This window comes from Oreochromis niloticus, linkage group LG13 (assembly GCF_001858045.2).
Source record: "Oreochromis niloticus isolate F11D_XX linkage group LG13, O_niloticus_UMD_NMBU, whole genome shotgun sequence".
Classification (NCBI taxonomy): Eukaryota; Metazoa; Chordata; class Actinopteri; order Cichliformes; family Cichlidae; genus Oreochromis; species Oreochromis niloticus.
In genome coordinates, this window is record NC_031978.2 from 33,019,143 (window position 1) to 33,046,407 (window position 27,265).

General features: G+C 42.1%; 2 protein-coding genes across 4 annotated transcripts in view; one reads left to right on the forward strand and one right to left on the reverse strand.

The window, feature by feature from the left end:
* Nucleotides 1-21,894, reverse strand: part of LOC100696947 (sodium/potassium/calcium exchanger 3) — a 183,657-nt gene extending 161,763 nt beyond the window's left edge. The window contains exon 1 of the mRNA XM_005465027.4: nt 21,494-21,894. Coding sequence (XP_005465084.1) covers nt 21,494-21,674 — 181 coding nt within the window. The 5' untranslated portion in view covers nt 21,675-21,894. The remainder of the gene's footprint in view (nt 1-21,493) is intronic.
* Nucleotides 1-27,265, forward strand: part of ttc27 (tetratricopeptide repeat domain 27) — a 728,099-nt gene that overhangs the window by 292,308 nt on the left and 408,526 nt on the right. The gene's annotated exons all lie outside the window — the stretch shown is intronic.

The window sequence follows — 27,265 nt, forward strand, 5'->3', positions numbered from 1 at the left end:
TGCCCAGAAGACAGTGGAGATTATTGTGGACTTCAGGAAGCACACAGCCCCACTCCCCCCCATCATCCTGACTGGCACCCTCATCACCTCTGTGGACTCATTCCGCTTCCTGGGTACCACCATCACCCAGGACCTGAAGTGGGCGCCCACCATCACCTCCGTCATTAAGAAAGCCCAGCAGAGGATGTACTTCCTGAGGCAGCTGAAGAAATTCAACCTGCCAACACGGACGATGATGCAATTCTACACCGCAATCATCGAGTCCATCCTCACCTCCTCCATCACCGTGTGGTACGCTGGAGCCACTATCAGGGACAAACAGAGACTGCAGCTTGTTGTGCGCTCTGCTGAGAAGGTGATTGGCTGCAGACTCCCATCTCTGCAGGACCTGTACACCTCCAGGACACTGGGGCGTGCAGCTCGGATCACAGCTGACCCTTCTCACCCTGGACACAGTCTGTTTGACCTGCTCCCCTCAGGCAGGAGGCTCCGGTCCATTCGCACCAGAACCTCTCGCCATAAGAACAGTTTCTTTCCCTCTGCTGTTGGACCACTAACACATGACCCTACACTGTGTTCACTGCATCATTCTATGTTTTGCACAGATCACCACCTGCACTCATGTATATATCTATCTACTTAGCACTTTTAATTCTTATTTTTATGTCTATTTAAGCGTTATATGACAGTATGTTTGCACTAAGTACCGCAGCAATTTCCTAATGTTGTAAACCTGCTCAACATTTGGCAATAAAATATTTCTGATTCTGATTCTTAGCTCTTTCTGGGATAGTGGCGCGGCTGCCCCTCTGTTGGTCTTCCTTGGGCTCTTGTGTTCTGGGGGCCTCTGGATGTCTGGAGTTTTGATCTCCTCCATACCTGCTTCATGCCCTGGAGGACAGGGCAGTGGCCCCCCACACCCTCTAGCACATAGGTGTCAAACTCTGGCCCGCGGGCCAAATTTGGCCCGCAGCCTAATTACATTTGGCCCGCGAAGCCATACCAAATTACTATTAGAGCTGGCCTACTGGTATTATACAGCTAATATATATATTGTTTAGTATTAAGCTTTGCTTGTTCCATATTCAGTTTTTCAGCAAAATGTGTTTGAGTCCATAAGAAAAGATTCATTCTTATATCCGGAGGAATAAATATATTTCAATAAATATTAACGTTAGCCCACGACTTTGTTCCAGTTTTAAATTTTGGCCCACTGTGTATTTGAGTTTGACACCCCTGCTCTAGCAGATCATTACATGAAGGAACCTTTTAAAAACAAGCGCGTCCATGCTCACAGGTGTACACACGGGTGATCACACACACAAACTACACCCTTTTTGGCTCCTACCTTAAAGCACACTGTGCGCTGTCGATCTTACGTGCTGCACAATAATGTTTAATATTTAGTATTTACTGTCATATTCCCATATATCATCGTGATGTTGTTTAAGGAAGTAAGGAATTGAAGGAAGTAAGGAAACATGGAACAATAAAGAAAGTGGAAGAACGGAGACAAGAGCACATGTAGAGAATATTTTACAATGGTCACAGTCCTCCTCAGGGATGGACCCCTCTCTTCAACTCTTGCTCTTTCATCTGTCTCTCTGAGCCAAGCGAGGATCCCAGAATACACATGGTGAGTGCTAAAATAGGCTTTGAGCCGGGTGATGAATTAGCCAGGGCGTATTTGGGGAGCAAGAGAGCACTGATGAGCGAGAGGAAGATTAGAGAGAGAGCAACAAAAGTGAGAGATAAAAAATAGCTCCTAATGTTTAATCACAGCTAGATCTAGCTTACATGGCCTACTGACAGACTCAGTGGCCCTTGGTTAGATTTGCTCATTCATCATAAGTGGACTCTTGAATGTGTTTTTGTGCAAAAGTTTGGATGTAAACAAGAGGATTTGCTCATTTTGTTGCTACTGAAAACTCAGTGTCTTTGAATTTTGGTAAACTAGAGCTAGCAACATATTAAACTACAGGGTGGACCATTCATATGGATACACCGTAATAAAATCGGAATGGTTGGTGATATTAAAGTCCTGTTTGTGGCACATTAGTATATGTGAGGGGGCAAACTCCTCAAGATGGGTGGTGACCATGGTGGCCATTTAGAAGCCGGCCATCTTGGATATGTGAGTTTGCCCCCTCACATATACTGATGTGCCACAAACAGGACTTTAATATCACCAACCATTCCCATTTTATTACGGTGTATCCATATAAATGGCCCACCCTGTATATTGTCATTAGGTAGCTCCATAGATCAGAGGAATACACATTTGATAAAGCAAAAGATCCCCGCAAAAAGACAGAAGGAGGCGCCTTGTGTCAGGAAAGGAATCCTGATGAAGTTTTCTAAAATTAAAATTGTGGAGCTACTTGCTGTTGCAACCCCCTAAGGGAGCAGCCCAAAGTAGACCCAGTACTTGAATGAGTATAGTATTATATAATATCTTTACAACACTGGTTGTTTTTATTTGTTTTTATTTATTAGACAACTTTCCAGTCCTTTTAGTTGTCCTTGTACCAAATTTTTTACTTCCACTGAGGAGGTTATGTTTTTGTATTGTTTGCATGCATCATTTGTCTGTAAATATGACAGGTGGAAACATTTTGAATGAATCTGATAAAACTTTGTATCAGAAGTGAAGCCATTAGTGCTGTCAATAGATTAAAAAAAATTAACTAATTAATCTCACAATTTTCTGTAATTAATCGTGATTAATCCCAATTACTTGATCAATAGCCTGGCTGCAATTACACTTTTTTAATTTTATATTTAAACTTGTAACTGACATTTATGCAATATAATGGAGTAAATGGAGAATAAACACAAAGAATGTTAAATGCTTAAATTCAAAGAGAATGTGAATAGTTTTCTTCAATCTTTTAGCACAGTTGAAATACAACTTTTTAAAAACCTATTTACTAATAGGTAAGTATACACTAATATATAATATATAATATATATTAGTGCTGTCAAACAATTACAATGTTTAATCAGATTCATCACAGGGTTACTGTGGATTCATTTTAATTAATCACAATTAAATATTCATTTTTATTCTATATTAATTGCATTTAATTTTTGCATGAGCAAACAGACTCAGAAAAAAAGGGAAAATATACTCAACATGTTTATTGAACATCTTGAACATTCATGTTAACAAAAAACATGTATCCACTCTCCTTGAAACGAGGAACCAAAGCTCTGTAAAGCACGTGTTCTCAGCGATATTAACAGGTCTGCAGTTTGTTGCAATCCATTTGGCATCAGTCAATATGTCCGAGGTAGACTTACGGAGTCCCTGATGCTCTGTCAGTGGTTTGTCGCAAGCTGGGTGCCGCGTTAGCCAAAGTGCTAGCAGCATGCCCGACTTATGTATGCTTCGCGTCAATGTGATATTTTAAGCTGGAAGTGCTTCAGTGAAAAGGATATTCCTTCTTGCACAATGTGCGTAATACTTTATGTCGCTTGACTGTTCCGACTTGTTATTTTTTTAATACTCAAATTTCCCATCGAGCGTCGAGCACTGTGCCCATTTGCGCATGTGCGAAGGTGACTCTACTTGGACAAACTGCCTGAAATGTGTTGACAGAAACATTTCAGGGATTTTTAGTCATTCTGCACTCCAGATGTGTTAATAGTGTTAAGTTTTTTGTATCACGTTAATCATGATGACAGCTTAATCTGCGTTAACGCGTTAATTTTGACAGCACTAGAAGTCATATTTAGGCCATGTCATTAGTTTTTCTTCTTTTATACCCTTTCTTGCCAGCCACGCTGTGGAGTACTTGGACGCGTGTGATGGAGCATTGTCCTGCATGAAAATCATGTTTTTCTTGAAGGATGCAGACTTCTTCCTGTACCACTGCTTGAAGAAGGTGTCTTCCAGAAACTTGCAGTAGGACTGGGAGTTGAGCTTGACTCCATCCTCAACCCGAAAAAGCCCCACAAGCTCATCTTTGATGATACCAGCCCAAACCAGTACTCCACCTCCACCTTGCTGGCGTCTGAGTCGGACTGGAGCTCTCTGCCCTTTACCAATCCAGCCACGGGCCCATCCATCTGGCCCATCAAGACTCACTCTCATTTCATCAGTCCATAAAACCTTAGAAAAATCAGTCTTGAGATATTTCTTGGCCCAGTCTTGACGTTTCAGCTTGTGTGTCTTGTTCAGTGGTGGTCGTCTTTCAGCCTTTCTTACCTTGGCCATGTCTCTGAGTATTGCACACCTTGTGTTTTTGGGCACTCCAGTGATGTTGCAGCTCTGAAATATGGCCAAACTGGTGGCAAGTGGCATCTTGGCAGCTGCACGCTTGAATTTTCTCAGTTCATGGGCAGTTATTTTGCGCCTTGGTTTTTCCACACGCTTCTTACGATCCTGTTGACTATTTTGAATGAAACGTTTGATTGTTCGATGATCACGCTTCAGAAGCTTTGCAATTTTAAGACTGCTGCATCCCTCTGCAAGATATCTCACTATTTTTGACTTTTCTGAGCCTGTCAAGTCCTTCTTTTGACCCATTTTGCCAAAGGAAAGGAAGTTGCCTAATAATTATACACACCTGATATAGGGTGTTGATGTCATTAGACCACACCCCTTCTCATTACAGAGATGCACATCACCTAATATGCTTAATTGGTAGTAGGCTTTCGAGCCTATACAGCTTGGAGTAAGACAACATGCATGAAGAGGATGATGTGGACAAAATACTCATTTGCCTAATAATTCTGCACTCCCTGTAGTTATGTGTAAGCGTGTGTGTTTGGGGGCATCCCGCTGGATTAATCTCTGGTATTCAATGACAAAAGCGTGGACCTGTCACCCACACACTCATACAAAGGGAGAATAGGAGCTTTGAGTGACTCACACCTGCAGCTCCACTGAAGGAACATTGTTAAAGCACAACGTTAAAAACAGAAAGTGCTGACATCTCATCCATCCCCCAATCACACTCTAAATCCTGCAGACCCCATTTGACAAGCTCGGATCCAAAGCACCTGCACACAATGATACTGATTCAGAGCTCAAAGGTAAATGCTTGTCCAAGACAGTCATTTTTTAAACTGCAAACTCCACACATGCATTAATATTAGCACTGGATACAACTGGAAAACATCTGTGTTGTAAAACATCATTGCAGATTAACCTAATTAGGTGTATTACTGGTATCTCAATGTACCAGGGTACTTGAGATTCCCAATAGCACAATTTTTAAGGTCACTAATTTTAGTGCAGTCAACAAAAATGGCACCAGACAGATGTCTCTACTGAGCTCAGTGAGCTGTGAAACATGGCAACTGCCAATAGTAAACAAAGTACTATTTGAGAGCATTTTGGGTATGGATTGCTTCTAGAAATTTGCTGCTAAAGCAGATCCTACTTTAAACTGCCATCTTCATTACACATCATCCCTGTTCAGTGACATCATTGATTTCTCTCACACGAATCTCCAAGAAATGGTAGAGATATTCCTAGTTACTACATTACTAATTCATGAAATGGAGGTTTAAATTTAGGTTAATCAACTAGTATAACAGTAATCATCATTTAGAGTGCACCTAAATTTTGCAGTGATAGTTTGTTAGTTTACAACAGCCATTATAGGGTTATGGGACAATGGGAAAAGCGGGATTGCCTGGGTAGGTGGCTGCATAATCCAACAGTGAACCAGTGAGGTACACTGATAATTACTACGTTTAACAGGCTAGGCCTCTGACCTTTTTTTGAGAGGGCACCGACACTGTCTTTTGAGCCTTGGGCTATGTCTGGTATTACAGTTACTTGAGTTTTGGTTAACTTAATTTCGTGCAAATATTCTGTAGGCTCTCTGAAATTATTTCTCTACTTCATAAGATGTGGTCCTAAATATGTGGTTTGAAATATGTATAAAAGCGATCGTGATACAGCTTCAACTCCTGGATTAAACTATGGAATTCTCCCTGCTGCTGCTTTCTCCTGAGAATTGGATGATCCTTTCTTCTTTTCTTTTTTTAGAAAGATCAGCACGGCTGGGGGATGGTCTGTACTGGCGGACGTAGGTTACTGGCCTGGTAGCCTGGCTGCCCCTGAGTGGATCCGGGGCAGGCGTGGGGGCTTGGGGTTCGGGGGTGCTTCGTCTCCGTGATGGGGCTCTGGCTGGGCCTTGGGGCTTTGGTCCTCGTCGGTGTGTCGCCGAGGTTGTGGGCGGGTGGGTGCACGGGGGCTCAGCCCTGGCGCAGGGGGCCTCTGGTGCATCGGCCTAACTGGGGGCTCGTCAACGGGGGAGCTGGCCCTAAGGAGGGGCATCTTGCCCCTCCCTTCTTTTCCTCCCCATCCCCGGCTGCCTCCCTCTTCCCGCTCCACCACACCCACCCACACAGGTAGGGCCTTGGGGTGCGGGTGTGTCACCAGGGTGCAGGGGAGGCATTCCCCCCCCCTCTGTCCCCTTCTGGCCACCTGTGCCTCAATTTTATTCCACAACTTAGACATCCACATTATTCACACTCTCATAACACACACATACATATAGGGCCTTGAGGGTGACCACGTTAATGGCGTCCAGTGGACGGTCTGTGTTTTCAACCCTACCTCTGGCGCCGGTGCCCACCTGTCAATTTTAAATCCATGTAGACATTGAGGGTTCTCAGGAGGGGCCGTGCTAACACCTGCTGCTCTCTGGCAGCAGCACCATGCCCTCCCTTGTTTTAAATGCACTTTAGAGCAACACGCAGCAACACTACACATGAGCGGCAGGAGGGAGGTATGGGGTCTTCACACACCCCCGTTCTCTACTAGCCATCGGGGCGGGGGACTGGGAGGAGGTGTTGGCTGTCCGATTGGCCTCCCTTCTGCTGCGGAGCCTGGGGCGGTCTGCTTGCCTCCACCCCGGGGGAAAGGGTCACATCTCTTGGGTCTGGGTGCCGTTTCCCCCTCTGGGGGCGAGGGTACCTGGACCCGGGGTATAGAGTATGTTTGGGGAGTATGATTGTGTGTCCATGTATCTCTATCCCTACGTTGGGTGAGTGCTGAGTGTTTGTATATGTGTGCATGAGGGTGGGAAAGCATGTTTGTGTCTGTGTGTGCCTGTTTGTCTGTGTCTATATGTCAGGTCGGGTCTTAGACTCCACCTCCCTGGGAACTCCCAGGCCCTCCAAAGTGTGGAGGCCTATCTCCCCTCACCACACTCCCTGCCGGTAACTGATGCCCTCAGGGGTTGGTGCATTGGTGGTTCTTGGTGTCCGGGGCTGGGCGCTCAGGTATGCACCAGCTCACTCCCGGTGGCTACTTGGCGGGGCCTGGTGCCTAGAGCTGGGCGATATATCGAGTTTTTTAAAAATATCGATATATTTTTATACGAGATATAAGATGTGACAATATCCTTTATATCGATATAGTCTATGTTGCGTTATAATTATAGTTGCGGAGCCGCAAGTTTGCCTCTCTTTCGTCCACTTTTGTCTCTATGCAACGTTACTCGACCTCGCCTCTCCTTCACTGAACACAACTCCCCCTCCTCCCCATCGCTTCACCTGCAGGCAGCGACAAGATGGACACGGCAAATCTCCGTTAATGAGTTACTGCGCATCGCCCCGTGCGTGGGGCTGGACGGTGTCAACGTGTTAACGAGCTAACCACGCTAACGAGGTAGCCACGCTAACGCCATGCACGGCCTGAAATCCTTTCATCTTCTCAAAAGTTGACTGCGCGCCTTTTGTATGAATTCTGGTTGTGCTTGATGACCGCGAACCGATTTTATGTGATACACAGCGCTCAGCAATTTGTCAAAAAATGTTTTAGTTCGACTTTGGTAAGCTACGGAGCTGCACCGCTTGATGGATTGTCGGAGCATTACGTCTACTGAGGAGCCTCGCGGAGTGATACGTACTGTGCTTCAACGTAATATTACCGTATTGTGTGTGTATAAGGACCATAAATGGCACCTGTCCAGAGACCTGGTTACAAAGCGGATTTCAAACTCCAGGCTGTCAGTCACGCAGTAGAAGTTGGGAACAGAGCAGCTGTGAAATCTGTCTATGTTATTATGCTCAGCGTCTTTTAGTTTACATTTTGACTGCACAATTGTGAGCTCTTTGTTATGCACAAAACAACATAGTTTTCTTTTATTTATAGAGCATCGTTATTTAATAAATGCTCATAATTTATTTTTAAGTAGTTTTTTTTCATGTACATCTATGCTGTATGTTAATAAAAGTGCCTGTGTGACATCTGGGACACAGCTTTGACTAAGAACTCTCTTTTTGTTCTTACTTTATGGCTTTAAAAAAATATTGAGATATATATCTTATATCGCCATCCAGCTAAAAAATATCGAGATATGAATTTTGGGTCATATCGCCCAGCTCTACTGGTGCCTGTCGCTCGGTCAGACCTCTTCCGGGGCAAAGGGGGCCCTCGGGCCTCCGGCCTCGGGGCCTGCAACTCGGTTCACTCTGGCACAGCTGGCTGCCGGCAGAGCCGGCGGGCACGCCGGTGCAGCCCCCTCTGGCTTCTGCTCCGTGGCTACTGGGTGACCCCTCGTCTGGGGATCTCCTCAGCCCTTCCCAGGAGGGTGGCACGGATGCCCCTCCGGTGGTACTCCTTGGGCTCTCGCACTCTGGGGCCTCTGGATGTCTGGAGCCTGGATCTCCTCCATGCCTGCTTCATGCCCTGGGGGACGGGGCTATGGCCCTCCACACCCTCTAGCAGACCGTTACATGGGGAAACCTTTTGTATACAAGCGCGCTGATCCACACAGGTGTGCACACGGGTGTTCACTGTTCGTAGACATAAACTACACCTTTCTTAGCTGCTACTTCAAAGCACATTGTGCGCTGTCTGTCCTGCGTGCTGCACAACAATATTCAATATTTAGTATTTACTGCTGTTCACACTTAGCTAGATTAACGTGATGGTGTTGTGTTTAGTATGTTGCTTTGTTTTTTTGTTTTTTTTGCTTGTTTTCTCTTCTTTTTCTCTCAACAGGTGATCCAGGAGATTTTTTTTTTCTCTTTGTCTTTGTAAGTGCCCTTTCTCACTGTCCCTTTTCCCTTCTGTTTTTCTTTTCCTTCCTCTCTTTCTTTCTCCCTTTCCTATCCCCCAGTCATGTCTGTCCCATCTGTAACAACTGAAAATAAAGTAAATAATAACAACAAAGTTTGATCAAATGGACCAATACGGCAATGCCATGATGATCCATTTGGCAAAATAAATCCATTTGGTATCCTTGTTGGTCTGCAGACAACAATTCTGACGGCTAAAGAACCAAATGGGACAGGCAAAAAAAAAAAAAAAAAAAAAGAAAGAAAGATCAGCACCAGCTCATCATCGCCTGGTGCCAACTTTAGTTTTTTCATAGTATGTTTTTTGAGAACTAACTTTTACCAAAAACACAAGAGTTGTGTAGTGGTTTACACATTTGCCTAACAAGCAAAATATCCATGGTTTACTGTGGGGAGGAGACCAAAATCCCATTGGGTTTGTGTCAGGAAGAGCATCTGGTTTAAAACATGCCAGATCAAATATGCAGAGCTACCCGCTGTGGTGACCTTGTGAATAAGGAAAGAAGCAGAAAGTACCTTCTTCATGTATCAAATTTGGACTCAGCATCACAAAAAGAGGCTCCTATAATGAAGTGCTTTATGACCATCAGACAAAGATCAGAGAACAGAGTGAGGAATAAAGAAAAAGAAAGGACGACAGACAAGCATCTGTAATAAAAAAAGCAAATGAGAAAAACAGAGCAAGAAATCCATAAATTGTAGTCCCTAATCAACACTAGCAGCCATTTGATCGTTTCATTCCTCTCAGACACGCACACACACAACGTTCCTATCAAGTACTCACTTCATTTTACAGCAGATTACTGCACAGACACTGGTGTGTATTTTTCTGCAAAGTGAAAAACAGTAACACCCTAAAAAGGCTCTAAATGTTGATGTGCATGGACTAGGTTGTGCACAAAAGCACCTGAAGCTCAGTTCATCCATGTTTAACACAGAAACAGCAAAACGGAGAGGTTAAGCTTTGTGTACCTGAAACGTTTGCCTTTCTGCACACATTTCTATCAGTATATACAGGCAACTTCAAATAATTTTACTTGAGATAGAAGCCTGTCTGTTAGAAAAATCATAAGTTTCAGTTCATCAAATGACTGTTTAAGATTGTGTGAAGGGTGTTGCTTGTAGTGAGAAACCCACTGAGAATCGTCACATAAATCATTCCCTTTAGCTCTACCAAGCGGTTCAGTGACTTTTCAGTTACTCTTCTTCTTAGTTTTTTTAGTATTTTTTCTTTTGACCAGCAATTTCGCTGTTTTAAATTTAGATAATCTGTGACTGAAAATCAGTTTAGTTGGGCTGCATGAAGTGTTCTGAGCAAACATGGTTGGTTACCTTGTTTCACTGAGAGAAAATGACGCAGACATAGGACGGTGAGGCAGAACAGCAAATAAATAAGTCAGCAAACAGACGAGCTGTGCTTAAGTAAAGTCTGTGAGCAGGCTTCAGAAGACTGACAATAATACAGGGAAAGAGAGCGTGAGTAAGGGTGCTGCACGGCTGGGATGCTAGGAAGGGCAAAAGGGTTACAGCTACTGGGGGACATACCAAAATGATAGCTGAGTGCCACCAAAATGGAGGGAGGAAGAGGCAAGATGAGAGCGCAGTGGCCACTACATGGAGGGGATGATTGAGAAAGAGTATGGCACAGCAGGAACAAATGGATGGATGGAAAAGGGAGCAAGCTTGTTTGTGCCTGGCTCAGATTTGGGAAGTGCTGCTGCTCTCTGTTCACACAGGCTGACCCAGATGCAGCTGAATTAGACACAGTCCCGTGTGGGTGCGTAGTTCTGTGTGTGTTTACAGATAACAGTGGAGGTGCAACGGCTTGAGGTGGAGAAAAATGAAGGAGTGACACCGCGTTCCAAGCAGATGTCGCACAGAAAATTAAAACTGCGACACATCTCACTGAAACAACATGAGTAAAAATGTCTGATCAGAATCATAATTTTCAGAGCTTTCGTTCTTGTGAGCCTGCTTGTGTGTCGATAATATTTCAAGCAACATTTTTCTTTCTAACCTAATTTTGTCCCATTTCATTAGACATTACAGTCTGTATGTCTTCATCAGGGTATCCTGATTTTGCTTGTCTGTGAAAGCGTTGTTAGTTTATTCACTCTCTTTTAGCAGTATCTAGTTCTCAGAGAACTCCTGAGAAAACTATACTCTGATAGATGCCTTCGTATTTGCATGCTCATAAAACAGTTGATTGGGTGTTAGGTGCGGTAAAAATGCCTGCTAGACCGAACTGCCTTGACAGACCATGTTCTAGGAAGAAAGTACAACCACCTCTGCCAGGACATGTTGCCTTTATGACCTTAGTTTCCAAACTAACCCAGAGCTTGCTTTGTTTAAAGGAAAACGACGAAAGTTTTACTTGTCAGGACATTCTTAAAAAACCCCATCTAGTCCTTGGCCGGTCTTGAAAACACAATGACATATTACAGTGTGTCATTACTTATTTAACGAAAATGAAATAAAAATGCAGGAGCAGTGTTTAAATGATTCAGCAGCTCGTAAAACCACCTTCAGCAGAATAAGTTGAATAGAATATGTACTCTGTATGATTTTATACACGTCTCATATCATTGTGGACAAATTTCTTACAGCGTTGCTTCAGATAACTAAAGTTTGAAGAAATTCAGCTATACAGCAATAAACAATACAGTTTTGTTTTGCTTTTTTACCTTTTTCAGCTTCATTTCACAGATACAGTGGAGAAAGAACAGGAAAGTGGGGGCAGAGAGAGAGGGGAAGACAACTGACAAAGGGCCGCGTGTCGGACTCGAACCAGTGTTGTGCCAAATAGTGACTGCCTGCCAAAAACTGATTTTGAATGTTTCCGTGTGTTTTTTTTGTGTAATATCTTTACATATGTTGGTAAATAGACTTCGGTGAACAGGATTTACAAATGGGTTATACATAAAATTACCTGTTTTTTTAAGCATCTTTATAACTCTGTGTTATTGTACTTACATTATAACCAATCCAGTCCTTTTTGTCCACTTTAAATATGTTTACAGAACTATTGTTATATTTGTTGCAATATCTGCTGTCCTCTTGGCCAGATGCATAAAACTCACTGGCAAAAACTGATTGCAGCTTCTACCTTCTTATAGGAATGTTGTTTGTGGCTCAGGATGACTTGATGTCTTTCATGAGGGATGCATTTGTCATTTTGACATGTTTCACATATTATAGAGCAACAAGTTATTTATAGCCGTTTAAATATGAGCAATCAGTTTTTTGGCAAATACCGGAAATCAGTCAGAGTAACTCAGAGTCGTGTCAGCGGGAGCTCTAAATTGTCACGGGATGTCATGTGATACATGTGATAATTCAAATAATTCCAGCAGTTCTTACCAGCAAACTTAACTTCCAGGAGACAGACCATCAATTTTTGGTCATTATTAATCTTTAACTATTGTAAGGCTGGATTATCTGCCATTGCCTTAAAAAAAAAAAAACGTCCACTGGAGTAAATGGAGATGACACAACTCTTCCATTCAACGGCTCTGGGCACACTTACCTCCACAGCTATGTCATCATTCTTTCAAGACTAACTAGCTAATTAATGAACCTGTCACTCAAACATTAAAGCCACCGCCCAGGGAGGAGCAGAAGTCCATTTGTGGGAAATGTCAGAATTTGCCTGTTGGCTCCAGAGACACAAAATGAAAAAAATAACAGAAGTGCAGAGGAGAAGTTTGGAACCTGCCCCAAGAGCTAGCATGTAAAACACTGTGATGTTGAAATAGTATGCTGTTAGTATTTTGTGGTCACAGCAAAACAATATCAGTTATGGCAACATTTCATTTTTACACTAATATACTCTGAAGGTCATTTGCTTTGATGAGATGTAAATTATTAACGTGCACTGAAAATTTTTGAGATGCTGAAAGAGAAAAAGAATCAGTGCTGCTCCAAATTTGCAAAAAGTGCAATGTTTTTGACATCTGAGTTTAAAAAAAATACTCAAACTAGATTTGTTAATCAGCTTTATGTTACCAATTACAAAACTCTACATTGGTATTCACTAATATGATTCATTTTTAAACATGGAAGTAAGCAGTCATAATACACAGAAAAATGTTTGAGAGTTTGAGCAGAAGTTGTGGTTTGTAAAAAATTAAGAAGAAATACTTCAGAATCTCCTTGATTTCTAGGACAGCTGTCAAACTGTTCCTTTGTTCAAAATGCAAGCTTTCCTTTAGTTATATCCTACACTCATCAAAGGCTTATTCAACTCACTCAATGTGCAGCCACAGTACACCTTTGCAAATATATCTGTTCCTTAAGTAACAGTCAAATCATTGCTACACTAAAGGTTTCAATTCAATTCAATTCAATTCAATTCAGCTTTATTTATACAGCGCCAAATCACAACAACAGTCAGCTCAAGCTGCTTTATACTGTAAGGTAGACCCTGCAATAATACATCCAGAGAAAAACCCAACAATCACATGACCCCTATGAGCAAGCACTTTGGCAACAGTGGGAAGGAAAAACTCCCTTTTAACAGGAAGAAACCTCCAGCAGAACCAGGCTCAGGGAGGGGCGGCCATCTGCTGCGACCGGTTGGGGTGAGAGAAGGAGGACAGGATAAAAGTCAAAGTGGTTTGCAAGTGGGCAAAGCATGATGAAAGCATGATCAACAGTGGGCCAATAAGTTTAATAAGTTTTAGAAGTCCTCTGTTTGCTTCCAGAAAGGAAATCAATCAAATGATACTCAGTGAGAAACAGAAAAGCAACTTAATCAAAGACAGAGAATTTACTAAATACTGAGTGCACGACTCCAGTGAGCAAAAGTCATGTGAAAAGAAGGCTGGCTGGTAATGCAGTCTCCAAGAGTAAGGAACACTTTTAAACCACTTCTCAGGAAGGGGAACGAGAAAAAATGCTTGAAGACTTATAAAGTGAAACATTTCTATGATGACAAGAAGCCAGAACGTTGTTAAACCAGAAGGATTTGACAGAGATTATCAGCTACAGTGCTGTATTGAAAAATATCAACTGCCCCACCCCACGCCACCCCATCCACCCACAAAAACAAAACAAAACAAAAAGCAGACAGATGACAGATCTGATGCAGGGGTTTTAACAGTTGAAGTTAAACGTGTTTGTTTTTATTATTCATTTTTTTAAACATACTCCCAAAGGCTGAATGCAGCACCCGTGTTCGATTCTTTCTCTCCCTGTCTCTCTTCACTGTGCTGTCTAGTTGAAAGATGAAAAAAAAACTCCAATAAATCTCACTTAACAAAAGAACAAAGCAAAGGTTTATCTACACTTTGGTGGAACACACTGCAGTTCACACATGCATAAATACACATACTGTTATTTCTGACTTGTCACATCGTTGTCCTTCCAGATATCAACAGTTAACTTGAAGTTAGAATAAAGCAAAATTATTCTTCATCTGACCCGCTGCTAAAGCTCTCTGGGCTGCTGCACTCAAAGCTGCTTTGACTAAAATGCCTGAAAGCTGAATGCATTATTACTTTTTAAGAGTAAAGCCCCACACTGCTCGTATTGAGGGCAAAGAGAAAGAGTGGTCACATAACAATGAAAAATCAGAGAGCTTGCTTTGCCTTCAAACCTGACCTCGCTCCATCCCCTCCCTTTATATCCTCACACTTGCTCTCTGACTCATGACCACCTTTACTCCCATCCTCACTTCACCCGCCTCAACACGGACAACCCCATCCTACTCCCATCTCGCTCTTCTGTCAACTTACCTCATCTTTTCTCTCCTTCCGCCTCCATTCCCCCAACCTTCTTCATCTCACTTTCTCCTCCTCCTCCTTCCATCAATGCCACTGCTGTCCTCACTTGCTCTTGCTGTTCAAATCACCGCACCCCCTTCCGTCCCTGTTCGCTCCACTTCTGTCTCTTTTCCTTTTTGTCTAATTTCGCTCAGAGTCCTGAGGCTTTGTCAATTCAATTCAATTCAGTTTTATTTATATAGCGCCAATTCACAACAACAGTTGCCTCAAGGCACTTTATATTGTAAGATAAAGACTAGGGCTGCACAATTAATCGTTAGAAAATCGCGATCTCAATTCATACTTATGTGCGATCTCATTTCCAAATGACAACGATTTTAAAAAAAAAAGAAAGAAAAAAAAGATGACGATTGTACCGCATTTTGATCCGGGACATAATCTGCATGAAAACAAGCGCTCACACTTCCTGCTCAACAAATGACAAGGGCGGAGCCTTATACCACGTGAAACAGAAGCCAGCTGGCAGGGAAAAAACAACGGAGAGCACGTGAGAGATGATGAAGCTGTAAAGGCCAAGAAAGTGACAGGAGAAAATCCGTCCCGGTCAACAACCCAAACATCAATAACGGGAACCTTATACAGCGCTTCCCCATAGCCGTCGAACTCCCGCAGGCACAAAGAAATTACGGAGGCTATCACTTATCACTAAAGATATGGCTCCCATCAACACTGTGCAAAACGAGGGATTTAGGAAAATGATCAACACCCTAGACAAACGCTACACAGTGCCGTCCCGCAACTATTTTTCTATTGTTGCACTACCTGCTCTATACACGCAGTGTTGAGCAGCGGTGGAGACGGAATTACAAGCAGTACAACATTTTGCGGCAACAACAAAATGTGAGACATTTATTGTTTTTATGTTTATTTATTATTTTTATGTTCAGTCTCAACTGTTACGAAGTTGATGTGCAGTTAATAAGTGCAATAAATATTTATATTGGAAAAGAAAATCGTGAGAGAATCGTGATCTCAATTCTAAGCAAAAAAATCATGATTCTCATTTTATGCAAAATCGTGCAGCCCTAATAAAGACCCTACATTATACGTCAGCACAAAGTGCTCCATCTCTGTTCCTCAGCTATCGTGCAGAAAGAAGGGGACCCCCCGACCGGAGCTTTACGTTATGTAATGAGATCATCTAGACACTAATGCTGGATACCAGATATGGCAAGCAGCCATTAGAGGCTTCTCTATAGCATGAGCACTTGTCTGGCTGATACATCTTTTAGCTTTGTCACACATTATGAGGAGATGGTAGTGATATAAAGTAATATATTTAAACCTGTAGGTAATTAATGCTTCATTATGTGTGCACTTGTAAATGTTATCCCATCCTGGATGAGTATGCCTTGTGATTTCAGGGGTCAGATGCAGACAGATGGATGGATGAGGTTAAAGGAAATAAAGGACAGGCGAAGGACGAGCAGAGATGAGGTGCGTGCACATCCACGTGCCGGTGGAACACACACACACACCTTAACCACATGTTTGTGTGCATAAGCGGGTATGATCACGGACGTAAGCGCAAGTCCTGGTCTCCCAAGTGGGAATCCATGTAGGAAAAATGAGCACATAGCTCCATGAGAAGAGGTGAAACAGACACAAACACATTAATGCTAAAACAAGTAAGCAAAGATGTTGGAATTAGAGGTCGTCAGCTGTTACTGGGCTTCGTGTAAGACCTCCTCTCCTATGCCAACACTGCAGAGATGAGGAGGTGCAAAACAATGTAAATTTAATGATGATCTCAATTAACTGTGCAGCACAATTAATTGAATTTTAATCTCAGTCACTTTTGGCATCCCACAATTATATAAACACGATCAAAAGCACATTTTAGCACACAGTGGAAACATCTGACTGAGTAGTCTGACAACACTATATTAATAGATAAATAAAAAATAGACAACAGATTGCTGAAACTAAATTCAAATGTCTGGCACAGCAGAATCTAAAGGGCTCGTCACTTGAAGGGACTCAACATCAGTTTTTGAAAATACAAGTGCTGTTAACCAACCAATAATATGCAGAGTGCTGCAACATTACTCAACTGCCAGAAAACCCACTGCAATCTGCAGCGTAACAACTGCATGAACCCCAAGAAAAATAAAGCAGTGGTTGCTAACGGGAAGCATCTGACATGGAATCAGCCTGTACCGCACATCAGCATCACAACAACAAATGGACTGGTTCTGGTTCCTCCATAGCGCTTTTCTACTCAAGCACTCATATTGAACATGTCTCATTCACCCATTCATACACAGATTCTATCTAGAATTCACAGATGAACCCATCAGGGTTTAGTATCTGGCCCAAGGATATTTGGCATGCAGATTGGGGGAGCCAGGGAACCACCAACCTTCCGATTAGCAGAGGACACGCTCTACCTCCTGAGCTACAGCCACCCCCTGGATACCAGTGTCAGTGTGATGTTGATATGACAGTGCAATAAAAACTACTTGTCACAGAAATTAATGAAGGAGCGTGACAAATAACTTTTATCTCAATATTAATTGAAATAACTGCAACATTCATTTTGGACGCAGTCATGTAGTCGTAGTCATGGGGACTGACGGGGGTCGCCGTGATCATCAACAGTTTGCCAATCAATGCTTTTTAACTTGTATTCTTGTATTACTGCATTAAATCAATATTACATTATTATAACAAAATCTCTGCATTTAACAGAGAAGTTTGACTTGGATCTGTGTGTGTGTGTGTGTGTGTGTGTGTGTGTGCATGAAAGAACCAGGTTAATGTTTTGACTTAATACCACTTCAGCCTTTTCGGTTCATATCTGTCCATCTGTGGCCTCTAATTACAGCTGCCTCAATCGTTCATCACTGCATGTACACGAGGTCCCACTATCGCAGCCTCCCGTCCTCCTCGTCACGATGGAAACTCCCAGTGTGTCTCTCTCCATGAGCAACAGCACTGGCGAGAGAGCTCTATTGTGTGTTCAGCTACATTGCATGCATTATGGAGGGTGGAAACCTTAATGAGGGCACAGTGAGGGTATCCTGTTGTCCCCCAGCCTGACAGGGGGACAACAGGATAATCGGACAATTGGACCATGGAAAATTCACCCAGCTCAACAATGTCGCGGCAGCTCTGACTCAAAAAGCTGAAACTCAAAGTTGGATCCTTGCATTTGAGGGACTTGCCAAGCTCCCTGCACATTGATAAAAGCTTATTTTTTTTACAAGTCATTTAAACACTTATCAGTCTGACTGAAAGTAAAGTCAGACATGGACCACATCATTTTTCTGAAGCTGTCCTAGGAAGTTGCAGGGCTGACCTAATCACTCTGCATATCCGTGTAAGTATGCTGGAAATGCCAGTTTTCAATCAATTTAAGAGAATCTGTGGGGCTTTTCTCCTACTAAGAACATTCTTTTGAGCACCAGCAGGTTTCTCAAGAGATCCTGTTCTGTTGTTTGACTCATGAATATGGATGCACTCGTCCAATGCTTTTAGTTCCAACACCAAGACAGAAGTCTGAATTTTTGGACAAAAATGAGCCAAAATGCATCAATGAGGCCCAAAATGTTCCCATGAACAAATACGTATTCATAGCAAGTAAATGATTGTTCCACTGAAATGCAATGGTTAGAAACTCTTTGATGAGGTAAAGTGACGATTAAAATTGAGTCTAAAGTTAGGACTGGGAGCTTCAATGATTTTAAATGTATTATATTTGGGTGAGTGGGAGATTAAAAAGAAGGTATTGATGCAATTATTTGCTATTTACTTTAAATAATGTGATATGTCTCACTGATATTTTACTTCACTGTGTCAGGGTGGCGTTTCTCATCTTTTCTCTCCATAACCAATGACTAATGGAGGGGTTTTTTTTTCTTGCATAGTGGGTTAGGTAAACAGCAACAATTCCTGTAGCCAAACTCTGAGCTCCTGAGCTCAGTCTTGCTATCTGCAATCTGCACAGGGACGCGCATCATTTCTACATATGACAAAGCACGTATCGACTTTAGGTAGATCACGGAGAACATGTGAGTTTGTTCTGTTAGAGAAGCCGAAACTGAGAAAGCAAAACAGAAGTTCCAACCGAAGAAAGTCAAATAACACTGTCTGCAGAGGAAGCCAGTGTACACACTACATCCCTAGTACTACTTGTGGATAAGATCCAGTCTATTTACTGTACTTCAACCAGCCATGCTCAAATTTTAGCCAGCAATGATACATCTTTTTCCAAAGCAATGCCTAGGCTGGAGGTGTGTGTCAATGCTGACTCCATCCATCCATTGTCTTCCACTTATCATGGATTGCAGGGGCGCTGGAGCCTATCCAAGCTGCCACAGAGCGAGAGGCAGCGTACACCCTGGACAGGTCGTCAGTCTGCCCCAGAGCTAACATGGGGAGACAACTATTCACACTCATATGCACGCCTACGGCCAATTTAGAATCACCAGTTAACCTAACCCCACAAACTGCATGTCTTTGGGCTGGAGCAGCCAGAGTGGGTACTCTTCACATATTTTGGCTTCTGGCACAGCCAGTGTTGACTGCTGATCCAATACTGGCGTTAAATTAATAAGCTCCAATCATCACTGTAAGGAAGAGACTGCAAATCATTCTTCATGTGTGAGGAAACATCAGGTTTTACTACCTTTGTATAACAAAATTAAACAAACAAGTAAATCCAAGAATATAAAAGCCCTGAACTGTTGGTATTTATGAGTGAAACATTAAATGTCAGTGGCTCCATGATAAATAAATCCGGAAATTCCGCAAACTGCTATCATTCATAGTCTTTTTGCTGGTTTCTCCCTTCCCAAGCGTCATATGTGGAGCTCAAAGAATTAAGGTTACCATAAGTATAACAGAAGCTTCTCAGCATGTCACACCAAACCGTTCTCCTACCTTCTATTGTAGATAACATCTCTCTGACCTAATGAGGATCAAAGTGTCATCCGTGTTTTTCCCCTTTGATCACAGTTTGCATTTAAGTCACATAAACTTGCTGTAGAGCTTGAAATGCCTCCAAGCTGCTGAACTTTTTCCTCTGCGCGATGTTAGCTGTGCAGATCTACATCGGATCCAAATGTCTGACGACTGCATCCATAGTCCCAAACTAGAAAGAATCCCGCAACATCACCAATCAATAAACAGCATGCTGATTTCTTTTATTCAATTAGCAAATTGAGTATGAAAAATGCTCTCTTTGAAGTTCATAGCCCATGAAAAGCATCAGTAACGATTTTTTTTTAAATTCTATATTACTGACTGCTTCTGAATGAACTCCTCAGTTCCTCGACTGATCCTTTCAGAACAACATTTTACTTACTTTCATGATGTTTATGCTGATGCTTACTGTTCTGTGGCTTCAGCAGTGGATGCAAAATAACCATACCTAAGAACACAGCCACTCCTTCATCAATTAAGACTGTAATTATATCCTGTTTTGAAAAATTTTATGACTTAAAAAATATCCCCATTGATGATGAATTCTTGCGGTCCATAGTTACATACTTTGGACATCTGGCATTTTGCTAATGCTTCTGTAATCATTTCACATTCTCCCCATCCCCAAAATAGCAGCTTTGGCTCACACAAACACACACACACACACACATACACACAAACACAAAAGATCTGACTTTTCAGTTGCCAATTTACTGAAAAATTACCACTGGTAAGGCTTTGGTCAGAGGCAATTCATTGTAAGATTAAAAAGGAGCAAATCTGGAGTGCTTGAAGAGCTATACAAGAAGATAAAAGGAGCGATGTGTTAAGTTTAAATCCTCAGGATGTCACCAACCGGTCTGCCTCACTCCCAGCACTTGCCAGGCAGCTGACATGGACATAAACAAGACCAGTTTGGCAAAAAGACACAGGGGCAGCGCAGAACTGAATACAGACACTCTTCAAAAGGTAGACCTGATTATGACAGCAGATCCCTCTGAGGCCGGTCTAATGAGCATCCCACTCAGCTGCCATAAGCTTGTGAAGTGTACCGTTTAATTTATATTAGAGAACGTCAGCCTCAAGCTCGTCGGCGACGATCATTCATCAGTGTCATCAGAGTTCAGAGTGCCAGGTACATCAGCACCTCGACCTATCAGCTGCAGCCACAGGGCTGTAGGAGGAGGAAAGTGGATTTCTGTAAAGCAATTCAGGCAACACAGTCACAGCTACCATTTCCAGGGCATTATTAGTTACAGATGCTGAACATGAAGGCATGCTGTTGTTATTTCGTTCTTTACGTGACTGTACATGTGAGCTGATACAGTGCCCCAATCCAGCCTGATCTCTCTGCACACATCCTCACGCTTTCTGTGGTGTATTTCTGGTGGTGAGCGCACACACACGAGGCATTATATCAGCCTAAACGTTTACAGTGCTTACTTTCAAATTTGACATTTAATATTTTGTTATATTAGATCTCATGTTAATATTCTCTGACTGTCCTGTCTGCGGGTTTTTTACTCTAAATGTTCCCAATACTGGCTTCACTGTAGCGTCCTTAAAGGTTATTGTTACATTTAAGGAAACAACATGTACCAATATTCTGTTTCTACGTTTCTCTTCCTCCGAGCAGCCTGTTGTTCCTGCTTGTGGAAAAACTCCGCATGACGTTGTCTTTCTCAAAAAACAAGCACTCAAACTAGAAGGAAACGGAGCTTTAAAGTGCCCCTCACCTGCTCTCTGTGCCACAGTCTTGAGCCCAACGACAACCCCCAGAAGTACCCCCGCAAAGCACATCTGGACGACGAACAACTCCTTTCGCTTTCTTCGCCTGGCTTTGCTCCTCCGCCGGTTCAGCATCATTCCTCCTCCGACGACCGTCTCCGGCATCCCTTCAACCACCACACGGGCCATGGCGCTCTTCTCTCAGCGAGCGTTCCGGCGGTACCCCCGGTGGTGGTGCAAAGGTACGAGAACCTGAGGCGAGGAGGCAGAGGCACACAAGCTTACTGTACGGGTACTGAAGTTACTCGACGGGAGGAGATACGACTGGCTTTTGGATGGCTTCGTAAAGTTCACCAGACTGTGAAGGAATTACACATCCGGTTTCAAGCTTCAAAATAAAACTTATAGCTTTATTTTAGTTAGCTAACAAAATGTTTCCCTAGATAGCATCAAGGATTTAACATTGTTTAAACTAAATTTACCTTTTTCGACGTCAAAACTGATATTTGTTGGATATTTTTAGTTTGGCAGTTTCACAGGATTGCAACAGACCAGAGGACACCAAGAACAAAAATATGTCTGTGTCTTTATAGGCTGTTAAAAAAATTGAATAAAAACTGAAATTTGTTATTTTTACTGTTGTTGTTGGTATTAGTATTTATTGTTGTAAAACAACATGTAGTGAAGATACCTTTGAAATAATTTCAAAGGTTTTATCACTTGTATAACACTGTGATTTAATTCTATTTATTTTAGATAAAAAATTCATTGAAATTGAATTTTATTAATATTAGACAAATAAGGTTAAAGAAATTTCTGAATAGAATAAAAATCACGTAGTCATTTGTCACAATCGATTTTTGCCAAATACGAAACAGTGGATCGATGTAACGTCAAAGTAGAAATTGTCTGCTCTTATTTTGAAAATGTTACTTCCATTACTTGGGTAACTCTGTTATAGTTCATCATTTTGGACGAGATTGCTCGTAACTGCTCCTATAACCGCTTCCTCGCGTACTGTGGTTGGGGTCAGAGAGCGGACCTCCTGACAGAAATGACCACGGATAGGAGTGGTGACTGTTCCGCGTGGCAGGTCGAGGAGAAGCGCTAGAGTTCCACGGCTGGTGGATGCGTTGCCTCTGCCTCAGGAGAGAAGATGTTCTTAGCAGGGAGAAACGTGAGGAAGGGGCGTGTCGATGTGTGCATCTGAAAGAGAGAAAGAGGAGGAGGAGAGAGAGCGGAGCATTACATAATAAGAGTTCCCACTAGGTGAAAAGAAAAGAAGTGAAAGTGGAGTGATTGCTGCTGCTGTGGGGGAAATCACACTGGGGGGACAAGCCAAATGTATATCTGGCCTGAAAGCTCTGTGCACTGCAATATTAGATTAGTTATAAACATTTATGCAGAGCTACATGTTAAAAAGCAGAAATTTTGCAGAGTTCGAAAACGTCTGTCATAACAAAAAGTACAGAAAAATCAGCTCTCACGTGGATTTTGTGAGAGCTATACTCACTAATCAATCATAGTTTTTCTCTTTTAAATAGAAAATGTTGTATTTTGAAACATGGGACAAAGAATATGAAAAGACAATGGGGGCAGAGAACTTAGATAAACCCGAAGATGTGAAACCCACAATTAAAATAGCTGAAGGAAAAAGACTGCATGCATACTCTAATCCATTCCAATATATAAATGATAATTAGGACTATTGATGAATCATGTATAGTATATGAATTCATTGTGTGTTATTATTAATAATAAGCAAACCTAAATATTGTTAAGGAAAAGAAACATAACATGATTATGTTATTAATGGTAGCTGGACGTTTGCTTGAGTTGTAGTGTAGTGATGGCTCTGCAGAAGAATATTTGAAAGGAACAGACATGATGGTGCACACATACACTGAATTGAGCCCCCCCCCCCGACACACACACACCACCCCCTCTTGCGCTGAGGTGTGTTATGATGTCATTGCAGCATGGAGGGAAACTGGAGACCCATAATGCCGTGTGAGAGATAGACGGCAGTGTGGCATTAGCAAATGAGCTCCCAGATTACACCCAGAGTCCCTTGGTACATGCTTACACACACATACACACATACGCACACACTTCCTTCATGATGAATTGTGTATAATCCTCATCCTGAGCAATAGCGTCTGACAGCCATGGTTTGAGACAATGAGAATGACATATCGAGTGTGCTGGATTAGGAGGCAGTGAGGGATTTCTGCCTTCCAGCCTTTGGGTAAAATCTGCAGAGCTACATGTTGTTTTTGTTTTTATGTTTTTATAGTCATTTTACTGCCTATCTCGTGGTTTCCTTAACCTCAAGCCATCTACCAGGTCCCCAGTCAGCACTTTTGGGTTAGGGTGAAGGTCTACATCAACCGCTTGTATTGACTTTGTACCCATTTGGCATCTCTAGAGGAGGAATGTTTTAACAGAGGACTGAAGTACCAAAATGCATGTGAGAAAAAACATTTCTGAAACGACACTTGTTTAGCATGCAGCTAAATTGTAACCTGTTACCTGACCCTAACCCTACCTTTGTTACTCAGAAAAACATACTTAACTCGCTGTAGAAAGTAATGGATTACACTACACTCTCTTCAACATAGCTTCTCTTTATACGGATATTCAATTAACAGTGACAGACACAGAGATTCTGTTGTAGAAACATATACAGGGAAGAATGGTGGCTGCATGGCTCTCCTGCTCATTTCTGCTTTAGTTAGCTGTTTAAGGTCAAGTTTTGTCTGCTTAGCTTGCATTGCCTTGCGCTCAGCTTTAACATTACTTTGAGCCCAGTGGGTGATTAGTTATTTCTATGATCTTCACATTTTACACTTAAGAAATTTTTAAAAAAGCAAAAAAAATAAATAAATAAAAATAAACAACTATGACAAAAGAGCAAAGAGGACATTATGTATCAGTGGCTCACGTATAGAGGACAAAGGTTGAAATCTAATCCTTCTTTTTTTAAAAATGTAGAAACTGTTTTCACTTTTCATTCAAATCAGTAAAATGCTTCAAAACCAAGTTGTTCAAGCTGTTCACAAATCAGAGCAGTGGAGGGTTAATATTTTTATTTACCAATTATATAATTCAGGATAACGTGATATTGATTCATTAAAATCCTGAATCGATTTTTTAATATAAATTTATTTTGCCCGAAATGCCAGAATCCCAACAGCCACCAAACAGCTAAAACAGTAAATGACAGCAGGTAGGCTACACGGATTCTGCACAAAGATCTAACCACAAAGCGCGGACCCGCCGATGGATCAGAATCAGCGAGGTGTCGCCTTTCTCACCCAACTGCATGGACACGGACACGCCGTCGGGGCTGAAGCTCACTGATTCTGATGTTTCGGTGGGTCCGCGCTTTGTGTTTACGTCCTTTTTGCGCTAGATTCTGAAGCTGTAGGTTTTATCACTCTCCAAACAATATTAACTGAACCAGCAGCAAAAGAAGATCCAAACTACGCTTCACATAAACATCGTCATGAATTCCCTCTTACTTTTGCTGTTTTGCTTCCACCACGATAAAATCACACTTCATGCACCGCTCTCTCTCTCTCTCTCTCTCTCTCTCTCTCGGTGTACTTCAAGAACAGTTTCTCGTCTAAAAATATCTGTTTTCTGCATTATTCGCTTGCATGTTACGCACAAGTCTTGTTTACAGCGCTGTCGGCCGCTGATTTTTTCCTTTTACTTACTTTTGAAAAGAAAGCCTCATTTCTGCTGTTCAATACTGAACAAATTTAAACTTTAAAATATGCAAAATTGCAAAACGCTTAGTTGTGTCTCTAATAAAAGCTCTGTAACTTTGCTCTGCTTCACTTCAGCGGCATCAGGTAATGTTCATATGTTGATTAATGGTTTTCTTTAGTTTTTGATCTACTGCAGAATATTTTTATAAAATCCCAGGCCAGGAAAATCACCTTCATGTTTTTCTGTGTTTTATCCTCAGTTACTTTGACACAAAGGCATCTGCTGTAATGCTTACACCTTTGATAAAGTCAAGCAAATATCAGTTTTCTTTTTCTAGATATAAAAATATGGAATTGTACTGATGCATGATCTGAATTATAATATTTCTGACTGTCTGAGGCAAAATTTCCCCGATTCGAATTGAATCGAATTGAATCGAATCGTGGATCGAATTGATTCGGGACCTTGTGAATCGGAATCGAATCGATTCTAGAAATCAGTCACGATATCCAGCCCAAGTGCAGAGCACATTGATGCTGCTTTTTGGTGAGAGGTGGGGTGCACAGTGGCCACCGGTCCCTCACAGTGTCAGCACAGAGAGAGACAGAACGAGAGAGAGCTATTCACACTCACATTCACATGTACAGCCAATTTAGGCTACGTCCACACTAGCCCGGATAGATTTGAAAACGTCCACACTGGCGTTTTCAGTTGTTTTCACAGAGGTGTGCCTCCACATTGAAACGACCAAAAACGCTTATGTTCCAGTCCTGTGCATGCGCAAAAGCAAGTGAGAATTAAAGAATTTGAAGAAAAGCTATCTGGAGCATGTACAAACTGATATCAATCTTTTTTAGGGCTTTCAAAATTGAGAGCAATCAAAACAACTGCTGTATAATGCACTCCGCTATCTTTGTTTAATTGGTCACATGACAGCATCACATGACTAAAATGCGTCATCGTTTTAGAAAGTCTGCGTTTTTGAGTGTCCACACTGTGATGGGGCAGCTCCATTTTGAAATGTGTGCGTTTTCGAGAGCGTTTTCAAAACGCTGTGTTTTTCCTTGAGGAAAACGCCGTCTCAGTGTGGATGGAAGGCCGAAACGGAGAGAAAACGATGCGTTTTCAAACGAAAACGCATTAGTGTGGACGTAGCCTTAGAATCACCAGTTGATCCATCAGGCATGCCTGTGGACTGTGGGAAGACAGTGTATCCTTGTTCTGTTGGTGATTCCTTCCTCTTAAAAGGTTTTACCTTCCCACTTGCCCAAGTGCTTGCTCATAGGGGGTTATTTGTTTTTTGGGTTTCTCTATCATATTGTAGGGCCTTTACTTAAAAGGAACCCCGGCTATTAACACGTTTGCGCTAAAATATTCACTGTGCTTTCAATAACACATATGTGGTATTAAAATACGCCAAATGGTTTCCTTTTAAGCACATTTTATATAAAACCGATTTACCAGTAGGCCGCCATTGTTATTTACTTCTCAATGCACTCTGGGTAGTGACATCACACGGTTGCACCGCATCGAGTTCACAGTTAGCAGCGCACTGGAAATGGCTTCTGTTTGAACCAGAGCAATCCCAGAGAGAGTATGAAAATAGTCAACCAGTACTTAGTTTAGATAAAGATGAAAACAATCCGTCACACGAGGACGCGAGAGTGAGGGAAGACTACTGTCTATGTGGCTACTGCTTGCCAATGGCAACGGTGACTGAGAGCGTTTGTTGTAAAGAGCTCAATTTCATGGCAGCGGCTATCCATTGTATCGTATAACCGCATGATAAAAACATTAATAGAATTCTAATTTTTATTATACAGTGAAATTACGATATTGTTATTATTACAGATTCTCCATGCAACACAGTGCACCAAAACTTTGAAGCCGTCGTGCCAAACTAGGTGTCCCCGACAGAATTTGTTTCCCCTGCGCCGGGAGCATACACTGGCCTTTCGAAATCATGGACTAACAGTATCCCACATTCGTGATTTTTAGTTCATAAACACTTCTTATAATGACTAACTACTCCAGAAATTTTGGAGATGTTAGCTGTTTATACA